The 12,301-nt window shown below is 35.9% G+C and overlaps 1 protein-coding gene and 1 long non-coding RNA gene across 2 annotated transcripts in view; one reads left to right on the top strand and one right to left on the bottom strand.

Moving 5' to 3' along the window:
- The window catches only part of WASL (WASP like actin nucleation promoting factor), a 72,343-nt gene extending 62,090 nt beyond the window's left edge, over positions 1 to 10,253 (top strand). Inside the window, exons 10-11 of the mRNA XM_008534842.2 lie at positions 2,165 to 2,273; positions 7,618 to 10,253. Of these exons, the coding sequence (XP_008533064.1) occupies positions 2,165 to 2,273; positions 7,618 to 7,679 (171 nt within the window). The 3' untranslated portion in view covers positions 7,680 to 10,253. The remainder of the gene's footprint in view (positions 1 to 2,164; positions 2,274 to 7,617) is intronic.
- Positions 5,036 to 12,301, bottom strand: LOC139082899 (uncharacterized). Its single transcript, XR_011539245.1, has 3 exons — positions 12,213 to 12,301; positions 11,633 to 11,769; positions 5,036 to 6,587 (listed from the first exon to the last, which is right to left on the bottom strand). It is a non-coding gene; the product is annotated as an uncharacterized lncRNA (long non-coding RNA).

The raw sequence follows: 12,301 nt of genomic DNA, 5'->3' as shown, positions 1-12,301 counted from the left end.
GATCTTTTCCTGACATGTATGCAGGGTGAAATTTAGATCAGCCTGTGCTCAATCATCTCTGCTCCCTCTCCCTGTTTAGTTTAGACTAAGGGTTTCTCAGGAGCAGTTGAAGAACTTGGAATAGTTGTTAGTGGGGAGAACTGGTGTCAAGATGACCACAGCCTGAGTGCATAGCAGGTTTAATAGGGTCTTTTACTTTCTGCGCTTACCTGGAATCTCTGCTCGTTCCTGTTTCACTCAGTCCCACATCTTCCACTCCTAACCTACCTTTCTGTTTCTTTTTTCTATTTCCTCTCTCCTCTATAATCAACTTTTGTTTCTTTGTCTCATTTAGTGATAAGAAGTAGTTGTTTTATTTTTAATGAATACAGTTGTGTCCTCTTCTTAAACAGTTGGTGAATTATATTTCCTAATTACTCTCCGTCATCACTTCTTCCCATCCCACCCCCTCAAAACCCTGTAAATTGTTCTCTAAATTTCTTTTAGAAAAATGTTTTCCATTCTAAGTGTAGCATAGTAGGCTTTTTTTTACTGTAAATAATTACTTTCCTTTTGATTGCATTCGGAGTATTATCATAGAGTGCATCATCAGTGAATTATTGGCATGTTATACATGTGAATCGAGTTCATTTTACTTCATTTAAAAAAATAATCATTCTGTGGTTGAAATTTCTCTGGTTATGTTTCTTTAAATATTCTATGTAAATCATCAGCTTATGTCATGAATATGACTAACATAAAACCACAGATTGACTTTAAAGAGTTGGCAGGAAGTATATAAGTATTCACTTAACGTACATTTTGAATTCCATCTTCATAGTCCTCAGACAGCACCATGTCCAAGTACGTGCTTCAAAAAACGTGTTTATGACAGTGTGGGGCTCCTGCGTGCTCTGCGTTGTGTTACCGGATTGCCTTAAGGGAGTCTATGAATGTTTCTCCTTGCTGCTGTCACACTTCTTCGAGAGCCTCATGGTGAAATTCAAAGCGCTGAAACTATTTCTGTTAATCATTTTCATTAGCGTCACTTCTATACCAGTAGCAGTTAATATACAGTCTCTAAAAACCTAAATACTAATGAATGAGTCTGTGTCTTGTTGGGAACTACTTTGAATATTTTTAAAAGTAAAAGATCTTTAAGTCCACAAAGACAAGAAGTATTACAATAGTTGTAAAGACCAAAATGAAGAGTTTGTCCTAGTAAAGTAATTTTTCTTTGGGAAATGAGTTATAATTTCAAATTATATCTCTATATTAAAACTCGTATAATTATGTAGTACAGCTGTGCTATTTATTTAAATTATACCAGTACTATACCTTTACTGCATAATGTAAGTCCAGAGAAAAAATTAAAATTAATATTTTGTGTAAACGACTACTCATTTTAGTCGTAGTGCACTTAGAGCAGTACTTTTAAATTGTATTGTTTCCTGAATCTCTACAGACTTCTGTATTTTCTCTTTGTAAATATGAGTGTTGGAATCAAGGATAATTTTGTCCAAAAAGTGGATTTTAATGGGAGCCTTTGGTATTGATTTCTGTGTTTCCCAAATGTGCTTTTTAGTAGAGAGAAGTACTTTCATTAGGGATAATTAGTTGCCTTGTGAGGTAGGTACATTTTGAAAGCTACCCAGCTGATCTCCTTAAAGAATATGCTGTGAGAGGGAGGTTCGTTTTGAATTATTAGTAAAGCTGAGTTTTTCTGGGAGAACGTAAATCTCTTCATTTGCTCATAGGTATCTTTAAGTGTGCTTCTTACCTGTCAACTCTAGGAATCTAAATATTACCTTGGTTTTATAAAATGATATCCCCTGATAATAGTTTTAAAGTGTCATCAGCAAAGGCTTTATATACTGGAATGAACAGAAGTAACCCAGCTGCAAGGGCAAGTAAAAGGTTTGATGGTTAGTCTAAATTTGGAAATATATTGATGTGTTATACATTAAGAAGAAGAGGAAATATATCTTGAATAATTCTTTTAAGGCAGCAGTTTATTTCTTGTTAATTTAGTTAATCCTGTCCTGGGCTTGCTTGTTTTGTTTTGTTTTTTCTTTTCTCTTAAAATAAGAAGTGATTCTTATTTAAAATAAGAAGTAAGACTTTCCAGAGACAAAAATTTTTGCTAAAGATTTATTACTGAATTTTGCTAACATTCTTTTTCAAGGTATCTGATGGCCAAGAGTCTACACCACCGACACCTGCACCCACTTCAGGAATTGTGGGTGCATTAATGGAAGTGATGCAGAAAAGGAGCAAAGCCATTCATTCTTCAGGTATATTTGCATGTGTATATGTATATATTTAATAGATTTGAATATTTGAGTTCTACTATTTTTCTCTTTATTTCATGGCTCAGTCTTTGCTGGCTTTTCCCCGCTATTGAATAACTTATTGATGTGAATTCTAGGGCGTATTTTTAAAAGTTGTTGCTACTGTGACTAGTCTATCTGAAGCTTAATGGATGCCAGGACACCACAGCCATAACCATACCTTGGAAGGACAACTTTGGAAAATGGCAATTTCATTTCCTATACTGGAAAATACTAATCAAATGCCTGGCAAACAATAAGCCTTGAGATTCTTGGATCTCATCCCTGTGACATAAGAAATTCGAGAGATTTCCCTGATTTGTTGTGAGAGTTAGGGCTGAGAAATTAGATGATTTACACTGTTTCTGAAGTTTGCTAAAGAATCCTTAAGCTTCCACCTCTCCCTCCCCGCCTTTTTTGGTCATTTCCAAAAAGGTTTATTTGAATAAACTAGTACCTGTTCTGAGGTGGTTTTTAAGCATGTGCACACCACCATGTAAATGAATACTTCTTGTGAAAAAGAGCAAGAATATGAGTTTTGCTGATGCAGTAGTTGAGGTTTATTGAAGAGCTTCTCCAGCATAATGTGCTAGAATCAGATCTTTGTTCTTATTAAATCTATTATTTACTCTCAAAGGACCTCAGTTTTCTTATTTGTAACATGGAGAGAATTCATCAATTGTATGATTGATGTGAAGATTAAATAAAATACATAGCTAACGAGATTACCTAGCACATAATAGGTGCTCAGTAAATGTTATTTTCCTTCTATTTGTTTCTCTATGGATGTGGGTATCTCAGATTCTTGAGCAACATTTGTTTTCCTTAAATAGGCATATTTTGTTCTCATACTGTGTTACAAAGATAGAGTAGGCTTATTCAGTCCACAAATATTTATTGTGGAATAATTATAAAATAAAAACGCAACAAAAATCCCTGCCTTCATGGAGCATGCATTCTAGCGAGACACAAACAGTAAATAAAATAAATTAGGAAAATGGTATGTTAAATGGTGATATGTACTAAGGATAAAAATTAAGCAGAAAAGGGAAATATAGGGAGTTATAGTTTTTGGGAGGGAAGTTCATTTTGAAATAGGATGATGAGATCTGACTGAGGTGATATTTGAGAAAAGACCAGAAGGAGTTCAGGAAGTGAACCGTGTAGAAAACTGGCAAAATGTGTTCAGGTGGCAGGAACAGCAAGGGCAAAGTCCCTTAGGTTGAGGAGCCATGATGAGGTCAGTATGGCTAGACTAAGGGAGGGCAGGAAAGAGTAGAGGAATGATGTACGAGAGGTGTAGTAGGGGGCAGTAGCAAGGCTTTGGAGGCCATGAGGGTGAGGGGAAGCCCCGGGAGGGGGTTCTTAGCAGAGGAGTGGCAAGGACCCAAGCAAGAGAGGATGGAGGTTTGAATCAGGTTGGAAGCGTCAGTGAGAAGTGCTTGGACACTCGTTATGTTCTGAATGAGGAGATGACTGGGTTTGCTGATGGTTTGAACGTGAGGTTTGAAAAAAGGAGAGAACTGTAGGATGACTCGAGATTTTTGACCTGAGCAACTGAAAGGGTGAAATTTTCATTAACAGAATGGGAAAAGATTTAGGAGGAGCAACAGGTTGGAGAGGAAGGATGAAGAATTTGGTTTTGTACATATTAAATGAGATATTTATTAAAAATGCAAACGTAGGGGCTGGCCCCGTGGCCGAGTGGTTAAGTTCGCGCGCTCCGCTGCAGGCGGCCCAGTGTTTCGTTGGTTCGAATCCTGGGCGCGGACATGGCACTGCTCATCAAACTACGCTGAGGCAGCGTCCCACATGCCACAACTAGAAGGACCCACAACAAAGAATATACAACTATGTACCGGGGGGCTTTGGGGAAAAAAAGGAAAAAAATAAAATCTTTAAAAAAAAAAAATGCAAATGTAGGTGTTGAGTGGGCATTTGGTTATGAGTCTGGAATTCAGGGGAGTGGTCTGGACTGTTAGTATAAATTTGCATGTCTTTAAGATATAGGTGGTATTTAAAGTTATGGAACTGGATGAGATTAGCAGAGAAGTGGATGTAAATAAAAAAGGTCTGATAAGGTATCTTAGAAGCCAGATGAGATATTTTTGAAGGAGAATAGGGTGATCATCTTGGTCAAATGTGTCTGACTGTCAAGAAAATGAGAACAGGGAATTGAGCTCTAGCTTTAGTAACAGTAGGTCATTGGGAACCTGGGAAGAGCAATGTCAGTGGGTTCAAGAGAGAATAGGGAGGGTAGAAAGGGAGACTGGGTTTTGAGACTGCCTACTCTGTTTCCTTTATGGCTTAGTGTTGATGAGCTTCCTGCCTATCGTTGGGATTATAACTGGAATTGTAGCTGAACAATATGTCAGTTGTAGTTTTTACAACTTTTTTTTAAAAACAGTCATTAAAGGGGGCTGGCCCCGTGGCCAAGTGGTTAAGTTCGCGCGCTCCGCTGCAAGCGGCCCAGTGTTTCGTTGGTTCGAATCCTGGGCGCGGACATGGCGCTGCTCGTCGAGCCACGCTGGGGCGGCGTCCCACGTGCCACAACTAGAAGGACCCACAACGAAGAGTATGCAACTATGTACTGGGGGGCTTTGGGGAGAAAAAGGAAGAAATAAAATCTTTAAAAAAAAAAACAGTCATTAAAGGGACCTTTGTTTTCCTAGACTTTTTTAATTCTCTGGATGTTTATTTAGAAAGCACTCCTCTCCTAGTTTACATTATTCTAATCAGCAGATGACCAAATTTTCCTCTTGAAAAACATGACATTCTGACCTGTTTGGTGCTAGGAAGTTAGCTCAAGTATTCTTTCAAAACATAGCAATTGATATTAACAATACTATAAAAAATATGATTACTTAAATTAATAATTTTTGGTAGAATATTTCCTGACTCCACCTTTACAACCTGGTTCAGTGTCAGATAATATTCAGCAATAATTTGAACATCAATAGTAAGTCTCAGTTTATTCATTTATACATCTCAACACCACTCAAGACACTTGAGGACAGGAAAAAATCGCTCATCCATCAATAAGTATATCACTGAGTAAATACAGTGACTGTCACAAAGGAGAACATTATTGAACTGTCAAGCCACGTGGCAGAAGCTTGGATGGCAAGTGAATTAAGATGTAGAGTAAATTCAAGTGACTAACCTCTTTGAAGTTCAGGCTGAATAGAAAAAGAAAGAAAAGATAACTTCAGATATGGGAAATTCCCATGCTCAGGAAGAATCTTAATAGCTGTTAATGTCAAAGAGTTTAATAAAGGTCCTTCTTCTGGTCAAATGAGGGAAAGGTAAGGTTACTGTGAAATATGTGATCATGAGAAAACATTCTGTCATGAAGCCTATGGATTCTGCTTAATATTATCCTAGAGTAAGTTTTTTTTTAAAAGATGTGGTTAACATTATGTGATAGCCATGCTGATATAATGAGTGGATGTAACATGGGGATTTTTTACTCATTTTTGGACCCATTTCTTTTAGCTATTATTCCTGATGATGGAAGTCTTAGCTACTACTTCCTTCTCACCATGGATGCTAATAAATGCCTATCTTTGTCACTCCATAAATGCAGGCATACTTATGCCTTCCTCCAGGTGATTTCTCTTAAGTGCATCTAGCAAAAGCGTTGGATAGCAGATTGTTTCTCTTACTAGAAAAGTAAACACAGAGGGTAACATAAAGTTGATTGAGCTCCTTTCCAGATTAATTCTGTAACAGTTTAGAGCTGATCATCCAGCTAAATTAAGTAAAAAATTACCGTTATTATTATAAAAGTAAAAACTTAGTTTGGGGCTAAGGGAAAGTATCTTTGCACCTCTTTGGCTTCTGTTAATTTCCAAGTTCTAATACTAGAGCTCAACTGCTTCTATGTAGAAGCTTTCTAACAATCTGTTTTATAGGAAGACAAAAATTGTTCTGTCTTCTGTACCTCTAGCCCACATGTATGTCACATATTCAGTTTTCATTGGCTCTCTACTAAAGCATTATCAAGTGCAATTGCTCAGCTACTATCTCACTTTATGAACTTAGCCTTCATGTGTTTTATGAGGTGTGTAGTTTTTAAAAGGTTAGTACTTATGGAAAATTGGCATAATATAGATGGATGTTCATTGAATTTGTGACATCTAAATATTTATTCATTCACTCAACGACTGTTGATCAGCTTCTGTGAAGCACTGTTCTGATGCCAAGGATTCAGTGATAGGTAAGACAGGCAAAGTTTCTGCTGTCATGGAGTTTATAGTCTAGAGGAAGACAGTAAACCTGTAAACAAAATATAAGAATTTCAGGTAGTGCTGAGTGTTATGAGGAAAATAAAATGGGACGATTACTGATTGTGGGGGAGGATTGTACTTTACATAGGGTGGTCAGGAAAGCCCTCTCCGAGGAAGTGGTTTTTGTATGAATATAAATGATGAGAAGACTCAGCCAGACAGAAGGAATAGCTCCTACAAAAGCTCTAAAACAAGAATAAGCTTGGCATGTTTGAGGAACAAAAACAGGGCGAATTGGAGAAAAGGGCGTTATGAGATGAGTTGAATAAGGTGGGGAGACAGTAACAAGGCAAATCATGTAGGGTCTTGTGGAGTAAGGTAACACATCAGGTTGTATTCAAATAACAGTGGTCAGCCACTGGAGGATTTAAAGTAGTATAGAAACATATTTTTAAAACTTAGAATGTAAATATCACTTCATTTGCTCTGAGGCAAATGAACTATAGAGTTGCAATAATCCAAGCAAAATCTGATAGTGGTGTGGGAATAGCAGTGGGATTGGTGAAAAGGAGCGTTCTTGATGGATTGGATAGGAGGGATGGTGAAAACAGAGGAATCAGTAATAATTTCTAGGTTTTTGGCCCAACCACCTGAGAGTGGAAAGGCCGTTAAGTGAGGGGGCAAACTAGTGTGAAGGGGGAGCAGCAGGTTGGAGAAGGAGATAAAACTTTAGAAGTGAAGAATACAAGAAGACGGTTGGATTTGCGATATGTGAATCTGAAATCCAGAGAGGCCAACCTAAATGTGATTTTACACCTAAAGAAACCCACAGGTTGAAATTTGTACCGTAGATGCTGAGACTAGAACCTAAGTCTTCTGACTCCTGTTCTAATCTTCAACTCACCATCACTTTCTTTAGATGTATTTTATTAGCTTCATTTTAAGCTATCTTAGTAACTAGATTCCTCTAGGCATCAAATGTTTTGTGTTTCAGAAGTTGAGTAATTGGGGAAATCACCCAAGAAATATGTAATATTTTATTTATACATGTTTTAATTGTCTTGATGATTTTCTTCTAGATGAAGATGAGGATGAAGATGATGAAGAAGATTTTGAGGATGATGATGAATGGGAAGACTGATCTATATATTATATATATATTTTTAAGGTGAAATACTAAACACTACTTTCTGTCTATGGGTTCTGTAAAATTATCATGTAAATGTTCTACCAATTTGCTGTATATTTTTGTTGCCTTTTTTGCTTTTTTTTATTAATCTGTGCAATACCTCATTTAATCTGTAAAGGTTTGTCATAATCCTCTACAAAGCTACTCCCTGTTATTGTGTGCAAGTTTACACCAGGATGCTCACTTAATTTGTGAATATTTTTCATTCCATCAACAAGGGAGTTTAAATATTATATGTGAGACTGACAAGAACCTTAATGTAATTTAGTTATAATGCCAGAAGGAAAACACTATTTTCATACCCTACTTTTTCTGTACCTAAATTTTCTTATTAAAATCTAGTATAGCACTACCTTCTTTTTTAAGTGATGCAGACCTTAGATTATTTAGCCCCTTCATTTTGAACACAATGCTACATGAATGTTGAAGCTGATACATTGCACAGTTCTCTACACATCACTACATTGATGCAGTTTCTCAAATTTTAGCAATACGCTCTACATGAAATCACTACGGAGATTCTAGTTGGGGAAATCAGTACACACCTCTCAAAGCAGTATCGCCTGTTCATGAGCAGCAGTGGTGTTTGGAGGCTAGAATCATCAGGAGCCCTTACCTACCTGTACTTGACTGAAGTTATTTTTATGCTATAGCAAATGTGGCAGGCTTTTTGGCAAAAATTTTGTAAGTATTTTTGGTATTATTCTGAAACAAATGTTATTTAAGTTGTTTGAGTTTGGGGGTTATGGGGGTAATTTCATTCTACATGAACTGAAGGAGGCTATACATTATAGTTACTCCAGTATTTGACTAAATATACTATAAGAATCAGAACATTATGAAAATGATGTGGAATTAAGTATTTTTATTTTGCAGTTTGTATGGATTGAGGTATTCAGAAATACCAACCATAAAAATCTAATCTAGTTGATAAAGGTAAACACTGTAATGCTGAACCTGTTATGCTTTTTTTAATTTTAATTTTGATATTTACTCAAGTTTTTTGTCAAATGTCAGGTGAAAGGGTTACATTTTTCTTACAAGATTGGTTGTCCCAATGACAGATTTCTTGGTACACATAACCGAATGATAGATTTTCTTAAAAAAAATAAAACTTTACAAACTGCACATTTGTTATGTATACTAAATAATATGTTAAAATTAGGGTTTCCTTGCCTCTCTACAATACACTAATCTGCCTAAAGGTGGTTGTCTCATATTTATAGTGCTAATTATCATACCTACCTACTTTAAACTTTAGGTAGAAAAATGATCTGATTTAAATACAGACACGTATTTTTCTCACATTGAGTCATATGCAGAATGTAGTTCCAAATGTATTTCATTACTGTAGTCACAATATCCAACTAAAAATTAAGCTCTCTAGAATTATACCGACCAAAATCTAGTATTGGCATGATCTTGACAGGCTGGACCTGCAAGATGTGGCTTGAATTTTAACAGTTATCACATAATCTCGTGATCATGCATCTAGTTATCAGAAGAAATAATTTGAAAGGTTCTGTTGCTGAAAGCAGTAAGTGGTGCAGTCAAATAGTTAAGTTATTCAACGAATGCTACCTTTCTTGCAAGAGTAATTTAAGCACATGGGAAAGATTCTAGACTTTTTGTTTCTTGCAAAAAACAGTGCCCTCTGCTGCTGGAAACCTTTTTCTGCTTACTCTAATTTTTACTGTGGCTTGAGCTCAGTGGGTCTGGTGTGGATGAGTCTGGACAACTACTAACCAATGAAATTAGGAATTTGTGCAAATGGTAAATAGAACATTGTAATTATTTTAAGTAATATTAAACATTTTCCATTTTTTTCTTTTTGACATTATAAAAAACATTTTAAATATCCTAGAAATATCTTTACAGTAATGCCAATTTACAATCTCTCTTAACTTTTGGCCAAGGAATTCAGGGTTTTCCAGCTAACTTTGGTATGATAAATGTTTATCAGAAGCTGCTCCAAGCAGAGGATATCAATTCTTTGAGTTGGAAACACAATTTTAAACATGTAAGATGGGTATAAAATTTGCCAAAGCTAATTGAGTTTATTCTTTCTTCTTAAAGAAAAAAAACACTGTTTGCTGTTGCACAAAGTCTAAATTACTATTGCTTGAAACACAGCAGCTGTGGGGTTCAGTCCAGGCATGAAGACTAAATCCACTTAGATGCAAAGGTTGCATGTGTCCATCCTCCACCACCTTGCGCTGTGGGCAGCACTATACCTGTGCATTGTCGGAAGGCCTCCCGTGTATACTCCAGCTAAATGATGTCTGGTAGCCTTCGCATTTAACAAACTAGCATGAGGCTTTTTATATCTAAATGCTACGTGATAGACAATTTCAGCTAGCCACATATTGTATGTATGAGATTCATAGAAACTTTCAATCATTCATTTCCATTTATCAACTGAAATTTTGTTTAGTATGTGAATTTTTTTTTTGAAATGTATAGTGAATAGGATGTTGCACTGGTGGCAATTCATCATGGAGCATAATAAAATTAATTTGACCCGAATATATAAAATAGTGTGTCTATTTATTTATTGTTGAGATTAAAATGGGTAAGAAAAATGTAGAGTATAGTAAAGGGTACACAGCAGTGAATGATAATGGTTGAAGTTTTCAGCAGACTGCATGCCCTGAGAGTTAGAGTGTGCCATTAAATAAACATGGTGACCAAAAGAATGTTACACCCTGTTCTGCTGGGAAACGTGACAGCTGCTCAGCAGCTTCCCTGGAAGCCACTGCTGTGGGATACAGAATGTTCATATTGCAAGGTCAAACTGGAACTCTTGCATACCAAAAATGTTGAAGTTTCCTAAATCAGAATGATATTGGAGTTTACTGGTAGTTTCAGTAAAAGCCAAATATAGCGATTCATGTGGGACTTAAAAGCTCCTAATAAATGGTATCAAAAATGGTGCTTAAACAGGAAACTCGGTTTTTGATAAATAAGAGTTTTCTTTCTGCTGGCCCTGGCACAAGTGGGTGTCTGAAGATTAAACTGAGTTATGGAATCCATTGCGTAGGATGCTACAAAATGCCTTCTAAGAGCTTTAGCCAAATTTAAACATTTGAAGAATAACGCGTTCTATTAAAAATTTGTTTCTGTTGCACAAATGTGAACACTTTTAAGAATGTATTAACCAAACTAAAAAAAAAGAATTTTTAAGTGCCTCAGAATTGCTTGTCACATTATGTTTATCTAATCAACAGAGAAATTCCTGAAATAACTTACTCTGCTTTAGGAATGGAGTTCTTAAAGGACAAGTATAGAGATAAAGCCTATTTATAGTAGAATAGAAAATTCTTTATGAAAAAGTTGAGAAATTTTACTTTGTACACTTGACATTGTCACATCTTACCTCCAGAACACAGCATTTTCTTGTGATCTTTTGGTCTTTTATTTATGGATTTTTTTTTAAACTTTGCTTTTTTAGTGAAGCTACTGGGAAAAGATATAATAAACTGGCTATAAATATGAGGAACATACTTTGCAGTTATTGGTAAGACTGTTAACTTCCATATGTGATCCATGGTATCCTCCATTGCCATGAAGGAGCCCTTTGAAAATTTTGGCTTTATAACAAAACATGTCTAGATAAATCAACCGTAGCTATTTTTTTCTTTGAAATAAATATCAGTGGTCATACTAATTACTGATAACAGTATTTAATTTCACACAAATCCAGTGTAAATCTAATCTAGTTATGTGTACCACCATCAAGACTGACAAATCAAGATACGAATAGCACATAATTATTTTGAGTAAAATATAAAAGTAGTTTATAGGTGGTTTTTAGTTTAGTCAGATATTTGTGTATTGGAGAATTTCTAGTAAATTTGAAGTGGTCCCTTAATTTTTTAACAACCACAAAAATTCCCTATACTTACCTTAGTAAGGATTCTTCTTTTATTTTCTGTGTAAGAGGAAGTGCAGTTTTAGCATCATCAAATTGCATTATAGAACTTGAAGTTCCAGTGTCATATTGACATTATCTTCTGTCTTGAATTCATAGGTATGTCTTGACCTAAATACAGTTTTACCTTAGTTATTGCTGGATGTGAGGATTTTCATCAAGTCTAAGAATTTTTAAGCATCAATATCACCATATTTAAACAACTGTTTATTAAGACTAAATATGTGATGGGCATTAAACTATGACAGTGGAGTAAGAGAGATCCCCTTCCTCCTTAGATATGAAATACTTCAAGACTGAAAGACCGTTGGAGACCATCGAGTTATATCAAGCCTACTCTCACTCCGGGCGAGGGTACCCCTATTCAAAGTGATTGAGGGGCTTGCTGCAGGTTAGTTAAAAGGAGCTAACATTAGAAGGCAGATCTGACTATTTCAGTTGCTCTTTTCCATGCACCCTGATACTGCCTTAACCTGTTTTCTCTATTTTTCTTAAATTATGGATAAATTGCAGATTTACTTTGTTTTTGAAAGATTTATGGCTACAAAATTCACCCTTTCTCACGTGTCATCTGCGTGTTGATAGAAGCCACCAGCGTCCTGTTCCTGTCTCTGTCTGGGAAAGCTGGCCTGCTTTGAGGAGC

This window comes from Equus przewalskii, chromosome 4 (assembly GCF_037783145.1).
Source record: "Equus przewalskii isolate Varuska chromosome 4, EquPr2, whole genome shotgun sequence".
In the NCBI taxonomy this organism is placed as follows: Eukaryota; Metazoa; Chordata; class Mammalia; order Perissodactyla; family Equidae; genus Equus; species Equus przewalskii.
This window is presented reverse-complemented; position numbering and strand designations above follow the sequence as displayed.